Source organism: Canis lupus, chromosome 6 (assembly GCF_048164855.1).
Source record: "Canis lupus baileyi chromosome 6, mCanLup2.hap1, whole genome shotgun sequence".
NCBI classification, from domain to species: Eukaryota; Metazoa; Chordata; class Mammalia; order Carnivora; family Canidae; genus Canis; species Canis lupus.
Window position 1 is genome coordinate 40197978 of NC_132843.1, and position 18442 is coordinate 40216419.

The 18442-nt window shown below is 59.4% G+C and overlaps 1 protein-coding gene and 1 long non-coding RNA gene across 2 annotated transcripts; one reads left to right on the forward strand and one right to left on the reverse strand.

Annotated features, from left to right (window-relative positions):
- Window positions 1–5315: 5315 nt before the first annotated feature.
- CRABP2 (cellular retinoic acid binding protein 2) lies at window positions 5316–9898 on the reverse strand. The gene is made up of 4 exons (XM_072830019.1): window positions 9651–9898; window positions 6531–6709; window positions 6251–6367; window positions 5316–5820 (listed from the first exon to the last, which is right to left on the reverse strand). Exons 1-4 carry the CDS (start codon window positions 9718–9720, stop codon window positions 5770–5772), a joined length of 417 nt encoding a protein of 138 aa, XP_072686120.1. The 5' UTR covers window positions 9721–9898; the 3' UTR covers window positions 5316–5769.
- LOC140635399 (uncharacterized) lies at window positions 6245–9148 on the forward strand. Its single transcript, XR_012032735.1, has 4 exons — window positions 6245–6499; window positions 7402–7476; window positions 7943–8172; window positions 8366–9148. It is a non-coding gene; the product is annotated as an uncharacterized lncRNA (long non-coding RNA).
- Window positions 9899–18442: the final 8544 nt, after the last annotated feature.

The following is an 18442-nucleotide window of genomic DNA, read 5'->3' on the forward strand; positions in this document are numbered from 1 at the left end:
ACCCACTCCGCAGCCTGGTTCCTGAGGCCCCCTGAGACCAGAGCCTGTCCCCTGGGTTCCATCCCCAGAGGAGTTGATGCTACAGCAGGAGGCACTTAGGTTAGCTTTAGGAGGGACTTCCCTGGAAGGCTGGGGACAAAGGGCAGGAGTGAGTCAGAGCAGGCTGGGGGAGGGCAAATCTCTTTCTGGCGAGTCTCTGGACTTAACTGGGTTGTGTCCCCATGGTCTCGCCCACAGACAGGGTCCTGGAAAGGCGACCTCACCTTTCTGCCTATGCCTTTCCACAGCCCCTTGTCTGGTTTCTGTGTCAAGAGCTGTGATGACAGAAGGACAATTACAGGAAAGCTTGTCTGCAAAGTTTAGCCTCTGCAGGGCCTAGAGGAGAGGTGGGAGCTGAGCCCCAGGCAGTCTGGGCAGGGTGGCAGGAGAGGACCCCATCTTGCACAGCGACCTCCCAGGGCCCACCTGACTCTGGAACTGCGGAGGGGGGAGTTGAAATGACACGCTTGGCACCTCTCAGGGGTCAGAGAATATTTGCTCCATGTCTGCACGGAGTCCGGGCTTTGAAAATGTTTGTCAGGGGGACACAAGCTGCTGCTGCTGCGAAAGGCCTGGCCTGGCTCCTCCCTTTGTAGGCTCCCCTGAAAACAGTGATACCACCTTTCCCTGTGTGTCACCCGGCTGGGGGATGATGCGGCACCCTGGCCTCCCGATGCTCCCACACATCCCTGGCTGGGCAGAGGTAGAAGGGGCTTGGGAGTCCTGCCTGCCCCTGCTGAGCCAGGGGAGCAGGGCTCTCCCACCCCCTGCAGCTCTGGGCTGAGCCAGGGATACCCTTGCCTTCAGTCTCCTGCTGAAACCTTAGCTTCTAATCCCCCACCTGAGACTGAAGGGCCCCCGGCACCTGTCCCGGCCTCATAATCTGCGGCCCAGAAGAGGAAAGAGGCCCAGCGAGGGGCACCTGCCTGCCTCGCTCCAGGGCTCCAGGGCAGGAGACAGGGAAGAGTCCTCTCCACACCAGTGAACCCACTCCCCTTGCTGGAGAGCAAGAGGTGTGAGGGGCCCAGCTGATAGGTGCTGGGACCACGAGGGTTTTACTGGGCCTAAGCCACAGCCTTTCAAGCGACCATTTCCCTGCTGCCTGAGTGACCCCCTAAGCAAGCCACACCCCTTTCTGATCCTCAGTTTCCTCTCAGACAAAGGAGAGGCATGATCCCTGAGGGCCCTTCCTTCTGGGACTCTATTCCTGGCTTCTAGAATTCCCAGCTTCTAAGATTCCATCTTGGGTGGCGGTGGAAGGGAGGGCTCATTGCTGAGGACAAGCACAGCTGTCGGCGGCTCAGTTGCGCGCTTGAGTCACCAGCTTGAATCCCAGCCTGGCTTGACACACCTGTTCACCTCCAGGGGTGGGGGTAGGAGCTGAGACCTGAGTGCCCCTCGCCTCCAGACGCCCCCAGGTCTCCCTGAAGGCTGCCAGAGTTGCTCATCTGGCAGTTGGGAGAGGCTGGCCAAACTTGCGGAGGGCGGGCAGGGGGCGGGCAGCGGCTCTAGGAGTGGTCTGTGGTTTCTGGGGTGCTGGGCAGGGACAGAGGTTAGGCAGACATGTGATGAGAGGCAGAAGAATGGAGATGACCTTTGAAAGTCCCTTCCAGTTCCAGTAGGGGGATGAGAAAGGGACCAGAATGTCAGGGGAGTTGAGTGATGGTTCAGGAGAAGAGCATGGACTAGGGTTAAGTATGGTCAACCCTGTCTCCCCTGCCCCCCTCCATGCCAGTGGCTGGGTGGGGGCTGACCCTAGTGTAGGGAGCCGGTGTCAGGACCCTGTGGGGAGCCTGGGGGGAGGGGGCAGAGGGGGCAGAAGGGGCAGGAGAGGGACCCAGCCTCTGGGACACTCAGGGGGGAAGGCAACAGAGGCCCCCTGCCCCCTACAAGGCTACTGGAGGAGATCTCTTCCTCGAGGGCGAGGGCGAGGGAGGGAGGGCGGCCCTGGCCCTGGCCCGTGGCAGAGACGAGAAGCGGAGAGACCCCTGCGCCCTGGCTGGGGCGGCGGTGCCAGTCAGCCTGCCAGGTTCCTGCCGCTGCCTGGGAAGCGCCCAGCTAGAGATCCTTATCCAGGACAGGCACAGAACTGGTTTCTCGACTGGCAGCGCCAAGGGGGACAGGGACAGGAAGAAGCCGAGAGGTCAGGAGGGCAGCAGGCCTGTGGTAGTGGCGGGAGGGCCCGCCCAGACACCCCTGGTCCCCGCTGGATCCACAGTCTCCCCCAGCTCCTCCGGGGCCTCACTGGCACGGGCACAGACCCTGCTTCTTATGCTCATTCGCCCATTCGAGTTGTGTATGGACCCAGCGCCCCCGCCACCCCATCCAGCGGCCTGCCCCCCATCTCTCAGGTATGCGGGCCCAGCCAGGGGAAATACCTGGTTGGACGCAGCTCCTCCCGCCCTGTTTCCGACTCCCCCCACCCCCTCTCTCCCACAATACTCGAGGCTCCTGAGGTGGGGGGAGGGGCAGGGAGCCAACGGGCAGGAGTGGGGGGCAGCCGGGGTGGAGGGGGTGGGCTGGAGAATCTCCTCAAAGGCTGTTCCCTTTCATCTCCCCGCCACAAAGGGCCTGGCCGCCCCAGCCCCATCCATCTTGCTCCTGTGGCAGTCCCCAGGCGGCCCTTTGTCAGGACGGGGTCAGAGGGCCTGACCAGCACCCCCTCCCCCGGACTCCCCTGGGCCCCCTCCACCACTGGCCCTCAGTTGGCTCCCCTCCCCGCCGCCGGATTCCCCCTCCTCCCTGACCCCTATGTCTCCTCCAATGGGCTCCTCCCAGCCTCTCCCTCTCCTAGGCACCCTCTGGGGTTCAGGGTTCCGTGTCTGGCCCCACTCTGCCTAGCTCCCCTGTGGGTTCGGGAGGCTTGGCTCTTCTTGTCACACACAGCCATGGAGCTGCCATTGGGTTCTGGGGGCCTCTGTGGCACCCGGGCCTTGGGGTCCCTTCAGACTTTGTCCTCATTGGTCTGGCCATGCCCTGAATCTCTTGGTTTTGACGTTGCTAGGCCTTCTCAGCCCCATGTTCCTGTCCCTTGCCAAGTGTGTGCACCTCAGTTTCCCTGAGATGTTGGTGCAGGCTCTGTGCCCTTGCTGTGGCGTGGCAGCCACCCAACCCGGGGAGAGTCACACATGCCCCCTCCCTGGCCCCTGCCCTCCTTCCTTCTCCGGCCCTCCTGCCCTGGTCGCAGGAGCAAGGGAGGCTGGGTGGCCCAGGTCCCTCCACTGCCCCCTCCGTGGTTGAACTCTGAGAAGCCTGACTTGTAGAGAAGGTTCTGCCCACAGAATTTTGGGGATGCAAGTAGGGGGGCGTTGGGGGCCCCTGTGCACTTTCTCCTAAAAGCACTGCTGAGTAATGAAGGCCCAGGTAACGGAAGAGGAGGAAGAGGGCCTTGGGGATGGGAGGGGAGGCTGGAGGGACTTTCTCACGGGTTGGGCCAGGCTGGACTAGATGGGTGAGGTGGCCCCTCCCTGATCCCATCTCCCGAGTCTGGGACTTAACTTCCCTGTCATCTCAGTCTGGAGGGTGGGGGAGCACAGGGGAAGCAGAGCCAGGGGAAGGGCCTGACCCTCGGGGAGTCCCAAGCTCAGGGGAGACACACTGCCATTGCCTTCAAGGAGGCCCAGTCCCCACCTGCTGGGAGCCTCCAGTCTGATGGGGGAGACCCAGTCCTTACCCTCCAGGAGCCCCCAGTCTGATGGGTAAAGCCCAGTCCCTGCCCTCCTGGACTTTCTTATATTTTTTTAAGATTTTATTTATTTATTCATGAGAGACATAGAGAGAGAGAGAGGCAGAGACACAGGCAGAGGGAGAAGGAGGCTCCATGCAGGGAGCCCGACGTGGGACTCCAGGATCAGGCCCTGGGCTGAAGGTGGCGCTAAACCGCTGAGCCACCCGGGCTGCCCCAGTTTGTGTTTTGAAGGACAACCTCAGTCCTCGCATTTTGGAGGGGTGGGTCAGAGAGGTGGGACCTTCACTTTGTGGGGGCTTACTATTGCTAAGTGCTATGTCCTTTTTTTTTTTCAACTTTATTTACTTATTCATGAGAGAGAGGCAGGGACACAGGCGAGGGAGAAGCAGGCTCCATGCAGGGACCTCCATGCGGGATTCAATCCCAGGACTCCAGGATCATGTCCTGAGCTGAAGGCAGACACCCAACCACTAAGCCACTCAGAGGTCCCAAGCTTGCAGCATCTGAAGTCAACTTTCCATGATGTAGGGAAACATTCTATTTGACAGAGTTGAATGAGCAGGATAGGGGCAGGAGAAGCACTTGGCAACTGCCTGGATTTGGCTGGCCCCCAACTGAAGCTTCCCAGCACAAGCCTTTAGGTTACAGAACGAAGGCTCAGAGATCATGGATGGAGCAAGTGGTAGAAGTAGGACAGAACCTCTCTTCTTTTTTTGTTTTTAAAACATATTTATTTATTCATGAGAAACAGAGAGAGAGAGGCAGAGACATAGGCAGAGAGAGAAGCAGGCTCCATGCAGGGAGCCCTATGCAAGAATTGATCCTGGGACCCCAGGATCACACCCTGGGCCAAAGGTGCTCAACCGCTGAGCCACCCAGGCATCCCAGAACCTCCCTTTTTCTAACACTTGTGCTCACTTCACCCCATGAAGCCATGATGATGGAAAAGCAGGCCAGGCAGGCCAGCTAGAAGGTACTGCTTGCTGCGTGAAACTAGGTGAGCCATGAGATGGTCCAGTCGAGGGCCTCGGCCTGCGGAAGGAGGGCAGGCACTTGATGGGGAGATGGTGATAGAACTTGGAAGGCACCGTGCAGTGGAGCCTTGACCCAAATGAGGAGGCATGGGAAGGTGGGTGGGAGCCGGCAGGAGGGCTGTGTAGGTCTCAAGGCTGATAGCTCAGAACCAGAGGGCAGGCAGGACGACGGTCTCATCAGGAGACCTGGGTGGGAGCGAGGCCAGCCTGTGGGCGTTGGTGAGCTCATCTGGAACCGCGTGGGAGGCCAAGGCCAGACCTGGGGTCTCCCACAGATGGGAGGTGGAGGACTGAAGGAACAATCAGTGGAGAGTGTGGGAGAAGGTGGGAGTCGGCTCCTCAGTACCCAGTGTCCCTGCTGAGAGGTCCAGGGCAAGCCTGGAAGCCAGGGCGGTGCAGGAGGCTGCAGGAGGAGCCGGGGGATGAGGGAAGGCCCCCCCTCATTGTGGCCCCACTCCCCCTGCTGCTGACACACTTGTTTCTCACACCACACTTCAGAAGCAAAGTGGCACTCGTGACTTTATCTGTCCCCTTCCCAATGAACCAGAGACAGGTTGTATTTTTTTAAAACATTTTAATAAAATTAACCAATAAATATTCTACACTGTGTAGGCTACAGGGACAAGGGGTGGAAGCCAGAGGATCATCTTTCCCACTGGGGCCCTCAGGTCACTGTGCAGAAAGAGAGGCTGTGCTTTGGGCAGGTTTGGGACTGCTGGCTAGGGAGGGGGAGTGATTCTGGAACGGGTGATGTGGGCTCTTGCCATCCATCCCTCTTTGTTGGGGGAGGGTGTGAGTAGGGGCCCTAAAAAGCAGAACCCTGCTGGAGGCATCCCAGCATCCCCAGAAGTGAGCAGGGGGAGGGGAGAGCTAGCCTAGGAGGAAAGGGGAGGGGCAGCGGGGGGTGGGGGAGGGGGGAGGGGGAGCAGTGAGACAGGGCAAGTTGAGGGGGGCGGCTGGGGGGGCTGGGGGCCGGCTCTGGCAGCTCCTGGACCCACAGCCAGCTGCTCACTCTCGGACGTAGACCCTGGTGCACACGATATCATCAGCTGTCATGGTCTAGAGGGACAGAAGCCAGAAGTCATTGTGAACCTGGAAGGCCCATGCTCCTGCGGCTTGGGAGACCAAACCTACTTCTAGAATCAGGACCAACAGGTGGGAGCTGGTCCCCAGATGCCCTGGTGTCCTGGGAGGGAGGATGGCAATGGAGCCCCGACGGTTTGTGCTCCAGCCTCCTCCCCGAGCCGGGAGGGTCACCCAGGGAACTTCTGGGCCTCTCGGGGCGCATGCTTTTTTCCACACAGAGGACCACATCACAGTCACAGAGTAGCACCGTGAGGGACAGGGACAGTCTTGCCCCAGCAGCCCCCCACCCCCCAGGAGCTGGGGGGTGCCCAGTACAGCTTGTCTTGCACCTCCTATGCCCTAGAGTGTCTCAGAACCGCCCCCCACCGAGGCTGGTGCTGGGCTGGCAGGAGGCAGGTCTTACCAGGACCAGCTCCCCGTCGTTGGTCAGCTCCCTGGTCCAGGAGGTCTTGGGGCCGTCTCCCTTCAAAAGCCTCTGCTCGCAGACCATTTTGTTCTCGCTCTCCCACTTCACCAGGCTCTGCAAGACAGAGGCCAAGTGAGTGGGGCTCGCAGCGAGGACGATGCAGCCAGAGGGACTTCATCCCCTGGGAGCGGAGCCACGAATCCTGGAGAAGACTGGAAAATGGCCTTTGGGAGATTGGGAGGCTGGGTAATGGACACCACAACGCCCCAGCACTCACCTTACAGGGTCTGCCGTCCACAGTCTGCTCCTCAAACTCTTCCCCGACCTTGAAGTTGACCTCCGTGGTCCGCACCGTGGTGGAGGTCTTGATGTAAAATGTGTCTCCCTCTTGTTTGATCTCCACTGCTGGCTTGGAAGCCGCGGCCACAGCGATTTTCCTCAGCATCACGTTCACCCCTGCACAGAGAGGGGGGAGGCTGGCTTTCAGAGATGCCCCGGGCCCATGCCTCACTCGTCCCCACGGTTCAGTCCAGGGCAGGGCGGCAGCACCCTGTAGGCCTACCCCGCTGACTAGCAGCCCTGACCCCAAGGTCTAGCTCTTCACTCTCGGCATTCTCAGGGGCAGACTCTCCCTATTCCCCTCACCCAGCAGGCATCCTCACCTTGGCCCTGTTCACCTCCCTTGGGGCCCTCTGTCCACCTTGCTTGCGACCCTCCGTGATGATTCACCCCTGCCCAAGTACAGGCCAGACCCTCCCCAGCCAGGCATTACCACTCTAGTCCTGGAAGTAGAGGCCACTTCCTCTCTGCCTTGGGCACTTCCCCTTCCTAGTGCTAGGCTGGTATTCTTTTGCCCAATCCCTGTCCCTCTCCGCAGTGGGGAGCAGAGACCCTCAGCAGTGACCAGCTGGGGCAGCTCTCCCCCTTTATAGAGCAGCCTAGCCCAAGGAAGCCAGAGGCTCCACAGTAGATCCACTGGACCCCAATATCCACCTGGCTGAGTCTCCCTTTTAGGCCAGGTGACCCTGGGCAAATGGGAGGCATGTGTGGGACCCAGCACACACAGCGCTAGGCACACCTGTCCTTTTTTTTTTTTTTTTCTTGGCACACCTGTCCTTATTGCTGTCCTTATTTTTTACTGAGAAAAGGAAACCGAAGAAAAAGCCAGCGCTGAGGCTCAGACCAAGTTGCCTGCATCAGACCCTTGCTGGCCCGGCCTCTAGGTGGGATCCTGTGCCCATCTCCCCTCAAGGGACAGACGGGGACCCTGCCCTCCCCCTGCCCCTATGTGTTCCCTACTCTAGGATCACCTTGACCTGGGGGCGGTCAGGCCTTCTCTGTGGACTCAGAGTCTCCCGAGCCTATCCACCGTGTCCTTCCCCAAACTGGACCCCTTCTCTTTGGCTCCCCTGTCATTAAGAAGGGTGGGGAAGCCAGGAGAGTGAGACAACAAGCCACCAGGTAGGCCTTGCTGGCCGGGGCCAGGTCTGAGCATCACCACCCCACTTCACCTGCCTGTGCCCCCACACTGAACCAGCAGAGAGCTTCAGAGAGGCAATGGGTGGGAACAAGAGGGCCAAGCAGGGGTAGATCAGGCAACCTGGGCTTCCTGGCCCTCCTCCAGACCTGGTTCCTAGAGAAACAAATCCTCTTTTCCCTTAGCACTAAAGCAGACCCACTTTGTTCCAGAAAGTAGAGAGCGGGAGAGCAGAGGTCTCCCCCTGGAGCCCCGGGAGCCCCCTTCTTGGCTGTTGATCTCATGGGTCCAGGGAGAAGTGACCAGGATTCCCAGATCCAGTGGCCTTGGCAGAGGAGACACATCTCATCCCATCCTCACCTGGAAGTCACCTCACCATCTAACATTCACCCTTCCTGCTACAGGAGCAGAACCTGCTCACACACTCTGCCTAGCACAGTGGGTGAGACAGTTATCACCCAACACCTGAGCATTCCTCTCCAGAAAAGGGATACTTGACCAAGGGCAGAGGGGGCAAGGAGGGGCCAAGCTTCCTGCAGGGGCCAGCCTGGGCTGGAGGGGCTTGGGCCCAGCGGAGAGGCCTCTCCAGCCAGGGCTGTTTGTCTAATGGATCTGTTTTCAATCTGCCCCAGCAGGGCCTGAGGAGGGCACGTGGCTCTGAGAGACCCCGCAGGGAGGACAAACAGGCCAAAGACAGACAGACAACAGGGCCAGGCTTTGGCTCTTATTCTGCAGCTGGGCCTTCGGGTGTGCCCAGCCACCTCCTGCTTCATCCACTGGAGAGGGGCCAGAATCCAGGGATGGGGAAAGGAACACGTTTGGTTTTTTGGGTTTTTTGCTTTGTTTTGTTTTGTTTTTGTTTTTTAATTGCAGCAAAGGCAGAGCGGGAAAGACAGACAGGGTTTGAAGACGTATGGTGGTTTAGACGCAAGAATTAATGGCAAGGAATGATGGAAACACAGCATTCCAGACCCTTCCCGGGTCTGGACTTACTCCTACACCCTGCCCTGCATGGGCTGTGACCTCCATCTCCCCCTACCTAAGGAGGGGGTCACCGTGTTCAGCCCCAGAGATCCAGGGCATGCTTACCCTCTGGCTGCTCAGCTCCCGGGGGGCTTCCCAATTGCTGAGGTCCTTAAGCAACCTCCCTCTCTTCCCAGAGCCTCTCCCCACACACCAGCGGGCACACAGGAGTTGGGAAAGGCAGAGTAGACTTAGCTTCCCCCACTTTTAACCAATACACCCAGCAGGGCTGCAGCTTCAGGGAGGGAGGGAGAAGAGAACTGGCATTTTCGGAAATGGGGGGTTGGGGTTTCACACGAAGCCATTTGTTGAAATCTAAGAAAGTGATAATTATCCAGAATGATTTAGGACGCTGGAACTGCCCGCTGTAGGAAAATATTTGTGTCACAGATGGAGAGTGGGGGCACAGAGTGGAAAGTGCTGAAGTGGGAGGGAAGGGGCAACCGTGGGAGCTGGGGTGGCCAGTCACCTGGCAGGTGGAGCCCGGCACAGAGGGAGAAGGAACCTGCCCCGGGGACTGGGCTACTAGTAGCAGAGTGGGGGCAGAGGGGCTGGACCAGGTCCGAGGGGCTCGGCTGAGTAGGGACCCAAGCTCCCAGCCTGGGTGCAGAGTTTGCAGCCTCTGACCTGTGGAGAGCTCCCTGGCCCCACCCCGGAGGAATACTGACCTCGTGTTCTGGTTTCCATTTGATTCACAGGCTGGTCACTACAGGAGCTGGCCTCTGGGGCACCCCGCCAGAGAAAGGATCTAAACCTCCTGGCCCTAAGGCCCCCCTGACCCAGGAGAATGGCCCCTTTTGTTGGGGATGCAGATACCCAACCTCCCGTGCCTTGACCCCCACTGTCCTTTCTTTCTCACACCCACCTCCGCTCCTGCAAGCTCCACCATCTCCTTACCCAGCACTTTGAGCAAATCCTCGAAGTTTTCTGATCGGATAATCTTCCAGTTGCCAGAGAAGTTGGGCATGGTAGAGGTGCGGTGGCGGTCCCTTTAGATGCTTTGGTTGGATCACCGGAGGCTGAGTCTTCTAGTCAAAAGGGCTGCTGCGGTGGCCTTTGCTTGGTGGTGAGACTCAGGACAGGACTCGTCCCACCCAGGGCAACCCCAGAGCTGGCTTGGGCTCCGCGCCGGCAGCTTTTATACCCCGTACGGCCCGCCCCTGCCGGAGAGAGGGAGAGAGGGAGGGAAAGAGGGAGAGAGAGAGGTGGCCCCGCCTCCCGCCCCGCCCCCCACCCCACCTGGGGGGCCCTGAGCCCGGGCTCCGGATCTGGTCGCCTTCGGCGGGTCCGGGGGCTGGCCAGGGGCCAAGGCAGCTGGCTCGGGGCGAGCGCTCGGATTGGGCTCTCCACCAAGAGGAAGGGGCGCCGGGTCGGGGTGCAGATCCACGGGTCTCTCGTCGCCAGGGTCACGGCTCACCAGGTCCCCGGGCCTCCCGGACCTGACTCCTGACTCGCGGCAATCGAGTCCTTGGCGCCAGACACCTAGTGACACCACCGGCGGGCGATCCCCACTCCGAGCCGAGCGGTGCTGGGCTCCACCGAGCCTGACCTGGGTCTAGGGTGACCGCAGGGAGCTGAGAGAGCCGCGGGCGAGGCCAGGAGCGGTTGCGCCAGACACTCGAATAGTCTAATGGCGCCTCCTGCTGGAGCGGCCTGGGGTGGGAGGGGGTGCCGCACCAGCTCCCGCGGACCTCCAAGGGGCTCAGGGCTGCGGCAGGGTCGGGGACTCTGAGACTGGCTCAGGAGACTCCTTCATCTTATTGAGTTGGACGGGCATCGAAGGGTTAAGCAGGAGCCCCGGGCTCGAGGCTGGGGAGGGCAGAGGTCACAGCCAATCACTTGACACGAGCTCTTAATTAAGGCTCTTTCTCTGTCTCCGGGCTCCCCAACCCCCAGGGGATCGCAGCAGGCGGCGGGGGTGGGGATGGAGGCTTGGAGCCCCCGCGCGCCGCGTGGCCACCCCAGTTGGAGGGAGACCGGGTGCTCCGGGGAGGGGTGGAGCGGGGTCTCAGGTGTCACCTCCCGCCTGCGGCTGCTCAGGAGCTCAAAGGAGGGTGCAGGGCCCAGCTCCCCACCCCGAGCCCCGTTTTGGGAGGGCTGGTTGCCAGAAACTGACGGAAGCAAGCGGGGAGCCCCAGAGAGCGGCCGGGAGGTCCGAAGCCGCAGAGCGCAGATGGGTGGGGGCGGACGGGCCCGCGGCGCTCCGGGAGGCTGCTGGGGATGCTGCGGCCCAGCTGCCCTCGGTGAAGGCGCGCACGTGGCCCCGCTGCCGGCGCTGCACACCCCCCGCCGCCACCCTCCGGGACTGTGCTCCCAGCTCCTTGCGAGGGGAGGCAAGCAGGAAACACCCCACATCTGGTCCCTGCGCCGGCCCCTCCCTGCCAGCGTGGCCGTGGGTGGAGCAGAGGACAGGCTTGCTGAGATCCTGAACCCTTTCCGTTAGAGCCCTGGACCGGTCTGAGAGTTGGGGGCCTTGGCTGGGGAGGAGTCAGAGGAAACAGAGCCAAAGCAGAGGGGCTTGAGGCTTCTCCAAAGACCGGAGAGGGCTGGAGCCACTGTGCTGCAAGGAGGGAAATCTCTGAATAATGGATGTATAGAAACAGTAAAGCAGCGAGGGTGCCTTGGAGCAGGAGGTGTGGGGGTTCTATGATAGAAGGGACTTCATGGGTCCCGCAGGGGGAGCGATCAAGGGTCGGGTTTGAAGAAGAGACCCTTCAGCCTGGCTTTAGGGTCCAGGGTTTGTGTGGGAGGACTTAGCCAGTGGGGGAGGCCTGGGCTTCTGGAAGCAAGGGGTCGGGGAGCTCTTTGAGGAAGGACAGACAGAAGTAGAGGTGGTGGAGGGAAGGGGCAGCCCCTGGGGGGGCAGTGCTTCAGACCCAGCCTTGCAGCCAGCCGCCTGTCATCCTCCCCCCACCAGCTGGCTCTTGCTGCTGTAGGTAAAGAGAGAGGAATTAGGTTCTGACTGTGAATCAGGCTCCCAGCCAAAGGGATGAGGAGAGGCTTGGGGGAGGGAAGCTGGCAGGAACCCGACACCTGACACCCCTCCTGCCCCCCTTTCCATTCTAGTCACTCTCTCGACCTCCTCTCCACTCCAGCCCTCTTGAGCCCCTAGCTGGAAGAGTCCAGTACCAGGCTCAGGAGGCATCTTTCCTGCTGCAGAAGAGAAGGCTGGTGCAGGCCCTGTCCCCCATGAGCCTGGCAACTCAGGATGTCAGAACCTCACCAAGAGAACTCATCAGGAGGCCAGCCCTACGGGAGCAGAGGGGGGGATGTGGTCTGGCTCAGGATCCTGGGGCAGCTGGAAGGGGGGCTCCCTGGAGTGGGGGCAGGGAGGCCTGCGCCCACTCCCCCCCTTCACTTCCTCACTCCCCCCCACTGGCCTGGCAGCCAAAAGTTCCAGAAAGACACAAGTAAGACAAAGGGAAGTCAGACTGGGAGGGGAATTTTTTCCAGATGTGAGTGTTTGTGGTTTGGCAGCTCTGGGCCTGAGCTCCAGCCTCTGCACCCCAACCCTGGCTGGAGGAGGTGGGGAAAGGGTCTGGAGCAGGGTGCCAGGAAGCTGGGCTGGGGTCTCAGCCCACAGGAGCATCTGGTCGGCAAGTGGGGGTGGCTTAGGGAACATGCAGAGGGCTGGGGGATACTATGGGTGGAACAGAGGATTGGGGGATGGGAAAGGGGGCTAACTGAGGAGGTGGGGGAGCCCAGGGGCAGGGACCAGGCCCAGAGCCAGGCAGCAGGGAGGGGCTTAGCCCCTGTCTGTCACTCAGTCACAAACAACTGGCTTTAATTTCCTGAGTGTCGCCGGCCTTTTCATTAGGACCAAACCTGTTGCAGATCTGCTGGGGGGGCGGGGGGAGGCGGAGAGCACCCATTCTCCCTTTCTAGGAATGTTGGTCAGACCCCTACTGGGGGCTCCCCCAGGAATTTGGATACTGGGGAGCGGTGTAAAGTTGGTAAGAAAAGCTGGGGGAGTATCAGCAGAATGGGGGTGGAGTGGGGTGGGGAGGAAACAGGCCTGAGAGCTCAGCAAGGAACATTCTAGGGCTTTGTTCCCATGGCCTTGTGGCTAAGAGGAAGGTGGCTGGTTTTGCCGTGGAAGGAATGGGGGGTGGGCACACTTCTGGCTGAGTGGAGAAGCCTGAGCGTGAGTGGGTATAGATGTGTGTGTGTGACGGAGGAGTCAGGGGCTTGGGAGGAGAAGCTGTCTCTAGCCCTCTCCACTCTCTCTTGAGGATGGGGCAGGAGGGACCACCAGCCCAGCTGGGGATGGAAAGGGTGGGAGACAGGCAGTCCCAGTAGCTCAGTGGTTTAGTGCACCTTCAGCCCAGGGTATGATCCTGGAGACCCAGGATCGAGTCCCATGTCAGGCTTCCTGCATGGAGCCTGCTTCTCCCTCTGCCTGTGTCTGTCTGTCTGTCTCTCTCTCTCTCTCTGTGTGTCTCATGAATAAATAAATAAAATCTTAAAAAAAAAAAAAAAGGAAAGGGTGGGAGAATCGCGAACCCCTCCCCGCTCCCCAACCTGGGACCAAGAAGATTCTCTGGCCAAGGTCAGCACTTGGAGAAGAGCCTCACCCCGAGCAGTGTTATTGTATCCGCTGTGTCACAGAGTGTGTTGGCTGGGAGTCTTGTAGAAATTAAACCCAGGCGAGGCTGGACACGGGGTCTCTGCCACTCAGCGGAGGGGCAGCAGCGTGGGCAGAACTTTTGGGGTGGGGGGGCGAGTGTAGAATAAAGGAGCTAGGAGTGGCTGGGCCCAGACAGTGGTGTCCCCTGGCCCCCAAGCCCTCAGCATTCAGTGTGGCGCAGCGTGAACTCAAGCATCCTGCCTCCTGGTCTGACCCTCAGTACAGAGGGGAATGTTCCGGTTTTGTCTGTCTGCCTGGGTTCAGGGATCTAGCCCTTTTCAGATCTGGTAAGGCCTGGCTCGGATTCTCCCCACAGATTGCTGTTACAGCAGGGAACAGGGCTTCCAGCCAGCTGGTAGACTGGGTCAGACATCTGGAAAGCAGGCAACTCCTGTCCGTTCAAGCCAGGGAAGGTGCGGACAGAGAAGCCCTAGTGATGTAAAGAAAGGGCTGGGGGCTGTCCTGGAAAGGAGGGCCTGGAGGTGACCTCCAGGGCCAGCCCCTAGCCCTGCTGAACTGAGCAGGGTCAGAGCCTCAGGTGGGAGGAGGGCTGCCCTCTCCAGGGGAAATCACAGAGCAGGCGAGGGTCTGAGTGGCACCCAGGCGGCCAAGCAGCTCCTCTGTTGTTTTTGGCTCTGCTACCTGGTTCCCAGCTGCCAACGCTGTTCTCAGGGCTGGGCTGGGCGCACTGAGCTGGGAAGGCGAGCGGGAGGAGGTGAGGATGCACTGGCTGAGGACGTGTCCAGACCGAGTCCTGTCCCCTGAGAGAGGCCCCTGGCTCTGCTGGCCTCTGCTGGCCTCTGCAGGGGGCAGCGCGGAGGTGAGGGCAGCCGTCACACTCTTCTTGCTCTCTGACCCTGGGATGCTTGCTTCTCGGTCACTGTGCTTTTGTGGCAGCACCCAGACTAGTGCTTCCTGCTGGTCTGGCAGAGGGCATCACCTCTTTCCCCATCCAGGCCACTGCCCATGTTTCTAGCCTGCTGCACTGACAGGCACCAACGTCCCACTCCCCTTACTCTGGAGTCTTCCTGCTTTTGAGGGAACCTCCAAGGGTGAAGTGGGGAACCAATATCGCCGGCACTGTTGATGGTAGCTGCCAGCATCTGAAGCTGGATGGGCCTGGGCCTGAGCCTGGCCAGCTGTGGCCCCCATTTCCCCTCCTGAACGACCCCCACCCCCTCCTGGCTGCACTGCTGGATGGAGAAGTCAGGCAGCCCTGTGACCTGCAGTTAAACTCCTCTTGGCTTTTATGAGTCAGAGACTAGGGCCAGACCCCTCTGCCACTCCCACCCCTTGCCCTGTACCAGTCCCTTAACCCCTGGCAGCCCAGGGCAGGGCGGGGAAGGCCTGGGCCATGACAAGTTTGGTGGGCTGAACACCTGGGTTTGCCAGGTACCTGGGGACAGTGGCCTGGCCTGGAAAAGATGAGCAGCTTGCAGCCTGGCCCCAGACTTGTTCTGGGGAGTTCAGGCCATCTCCCAGATGCCTCCTCTCCTGCTCTCTGAGGGTGGGAAATTGGAGGAGCTTTGGGGTTCCAGGGAATCCCTCTCCCCATTGAGATGACCTGGACTTTCTGGCAGAAGAAAGAAATCAGCAGGGCTGCAGACTGGCTGGGGGATATGCTCCTTCTCTGACCTGAACTGCAGAGAGTGGCCCTGGGCCAGAGAAGCCAACTCCAGGATTGAAGAAGGAGTGAGAGGGAGGGAGCCAGGCAAGGTCCCAGAGACAAGACGGGGGTGGGGGGGGGGGGTGGGGGGGTGGGGGGGGTGCGGTAATGGATAGAGCTCGAAAGAGGGCAGTGGACTCACTGTCCCTGGGAGCAGGGGCAGGATGACAGGCTGATGGCTTGGCCTCAAGGAGGAGGTCAGTCAGCTTGGGGAGGACTCCCCTTCTAGGCTCCTCGATGCTCCCAGTGCATCACACTTCCAGACCAGAGTACCCAGCCATGTGCCACCCCCTGCCTGGCTCCAGGGAGGAGGTCAGAGTCCCCAACCCCAAGGCGCTTCTTGCTGCAGACTCAGGCCAAGCAAGCCAGCCTTTCTTAGGGCCAGCAGGCCAGACTCCCCGGAGACAGAAGCAGAGGTGCAGGGGCAAAGTGAGGGAGGGCCCCAGCAACCAGATGCCGGGCCCCCGCCCCCAACTCCCATCCTGAGAGGGCAGGGAATGAAGAGGGGGTGCAAGAGTTCAGAGTCTGGCCCCTTAGCAGGCTAGGGCCTTGTCCTCCCAATGACCCCCCCATCCCTGCCCCTCCTTGTAGCCAGCTGGAGAGATGGGCGGTGGGGGAGGCCCCAGACTGACCTAGCCCTAATGGCTTTCCCTGGGCAGCACGAACAAAATGGGAAAAAGATGTGTGAGGTGGGAAGCTCTGATTTCCTTTCTCCTGCGGGCGCTAGCTCTGGAAAATGTTAGCTGTCAAAGAAAGAGAGACTCAACAGTCTCCGGCCTCCCTCTGCCCACTACCCCCAGTCCCACGAGGGCCCCCCAGCCTGCCAGGATTACAGAGGGCACTGGGCTACTGCCAGTGAGTTTCCATCAGGCTGCCTTGACAAAACCCCACCTCCCTTGCCTGTGTCTCCTCCACCGACCCTGGGAAGACATCCAAGGGGGAGTTTGGCACTTGGGGATCCGCAGGGACACGTCCCTGGGAGATCAAAGGAGCCAGCCTGTGTCTCCTGGATTTTGTAGTCTCCCGCCTCCTAAACCCCAGAGCTCTGGGGTGGTCAGCCTCAGGATTTCAGGTATCCAAATGATCTGGACTTTTGCTGGGCCTGTCTTCCCTCCGAGCTTGCAGCAACTGGCCCAGAGAGGGAGTCGGCCTGGGTCCAGGACACTCGCAGGCCTTTCTCTGCTGCTTTTGAGTATTGTGGCCTCTGTGAACCAAATCCCCTCTTTTGAGCTCTGAGTTTGCCCAGGGAACTGGTGCCAAAGCTGAGAGGAGGTGCTCCCTGCCTTGGTGAGAGGGTGTGCATGGAGTGGGTCCTAGCCTGGGAGGAGGCCGCCAGAACACTCAGCCCTTTCTCCAAAGGCTCCTCCTGAAGCTCCACCCGCTCGCCCTCCAGGAAAGTTTCCCAGATCTACTCACTCTCCTGGCCCAGCCCAGAGCCCCAGCCCCAGCCTGAGCAAGCTGCCAGGCTGGATTATCTGCCTCTGCTCCCTCTCTGGGTCCCAGGGCAGGGGCAGTCCCCCTTCTTCCTGTGGTTATGGTTGGATCCCTCTCATGGAATCTTTCCAAAGAAGCGACCAAACAGGATTCCATAGGGTTGAAGGGAATGATGAGACTGACCCTTCCTTTGGGGAAGCTGCCTCTGGGTGCTGCTCAGAGCCGAGCCATGACAGAGGGGCCAGGGTGGCAGGCCCCGCCCCGAAAGGAGTTGCAGGACTCAGCCCAGTGCTTTGTGACAGTGGCCCCTGTGCTGCCTTGAATACAGCTGATTGCAAAGCTTTGTTCTTAAGCACTTCAGAATCGAATTTGGTTGAGCCTGGAAGATGACTAAAGTGTTTATCTTTCCATGCCAAATTTTTAAAAATACCTCCTTTCTCTCTTCCTCTCCCCTTACCCCCACCTCTCTCAAAATCCGATTCCTCACATATATACCCTCCCCTTTTTTTTTTAAGATTTTATTTATTTATTCATGAGAGACACAGAGAGAGAGGGGCACAGACACAGGCAGAGAGAGAAGCAGGCTCCATGCAGGGAGCCTGATGTGGTACTTGATCTTGGGACTCTAGGATCACACCCTGGGCTGAAGGCAGTGCTAAACTGCCGAGCCACCCAGGCTGCCCCATATATACCCTTTCAAAGAAAGCACAGAGTTGGTGGTGTCCCTGAGTGAGGGTAGGAAGCACACATACTAAAGAAAGCAAGCAAGCCTGCAGGTCAGCCCAGCCAAGTGGTGGGGACAAAGAGGAGGGATGAGACCCGAGCAGGGGCTCTGAAGGCAGGGGCAGCCAGGTGGGGCAGCCAGGGGCAGCCCGGGGCCTTGGGGGGAAGCCTGGCTCACCAAGCCACCAAATGTCCCTTACCCATTTTATCACTGCCAGAAAGAGATCTCTCCATGTGACTGCCCAGACGCTACAGCCAATCCCCACCCCTGACCACACTAGGTCCTGATCTTCGAGGGTGCAAGCGCTCCCTGAGCGTTCTCTTATGGGTGGGCCATGTGTACAAAGCTCAGATGAGAATTCAAAGGTCGAAACATCAACCTTGCTTTAAACGTTTGCTCTGGGATGCCTGGCCATCTCAATTGGAAGAGTGTGAGACTCCTGATCTTGGGGTCGTGAGTTTGAGCCCCATGTTGGATGTAGAGCTACTAAAGAAAATAAATGAAATGAAATAAAATAAACATTTGCTTGGGATCAACCACACTAAAGATCATGCTTGTGTGGGAAGGTAATCTGTCCCAAATTAGGCCACTTACCACCTCCGCTGCCAGGGCTCCTGTCACCTCTTGCATAGACAGAGCCAGAGCTCCATGGTTCTCTCTGTCCTCCTTCTCTCCTTTCTCAGCAGCCCAAGGGTTGGGGGAGGGGGGATCCTTTACACCTTAAGTCAGTTCAAACCACTCCTTTGCTCAAAACCCTGCAATGCCTGGCATTTTGTGCAGATAGAAGCCAAGCCTTTACTGCTCTAAAGGCTCCGTATTTCCTGCTTACACCTCCCCTGCTCACTGATCCCATTCCTACCACTTTTCCTTGGCTCACTCCACTTGAGACACTGGCCTTGCTGCTCCTGAATATACCAAGTGTACTCTGGCCTCAGTGCCTTTGCACTTCACGCTTTCTCTGGAATGTTCTTCCCCAGATACTTACATGACAGATTTCCTCACTGTTTTCAGGCCTCTGCTCACATGTCCTGTCCTCAGAGAGGTCTTCTTTAAATAGACCGTCTAGTCTCATGTCCACATCTACCTGCCTACCTCCTCATTGTCCTTCATAGCACTCATCAGCCCCCATGGCAAGGGAAGCCCAAGTAGGTTTTGCAGGCTTACAACAGTGTCTGGCAATGGTTGGTACTTGATAACCGTTTCTGGAACAGATGAATGAAAGGTAGGTAAGCAAATGA

Excerpts from the sequence above, each read along its gene's own strand:
- CRABP2 (XM_072830019.1), bottom strand. The coding sequence starts at position 9,720 with ATGCCCAACTTCTCTGGCAACTGGAAGATTATCCGATCAGAAAACTTC. Across the intron at positions 6,368-6,530 it reads TGGACGGCAGACCCTGTAAG|AGCCTGGTGAAGTGGGAGAG; the intron begins GTGAGTGCTGGG and ends TCTGTCTTGCAG. Across the intron at positions 5,821-6,250 it reads ACGACGGGGAGCTGGTCCTG|ACCATGACAGCTGATGATAT; the intron begins GTAAGACCTGCC and ends CTGTCCCTCTAG.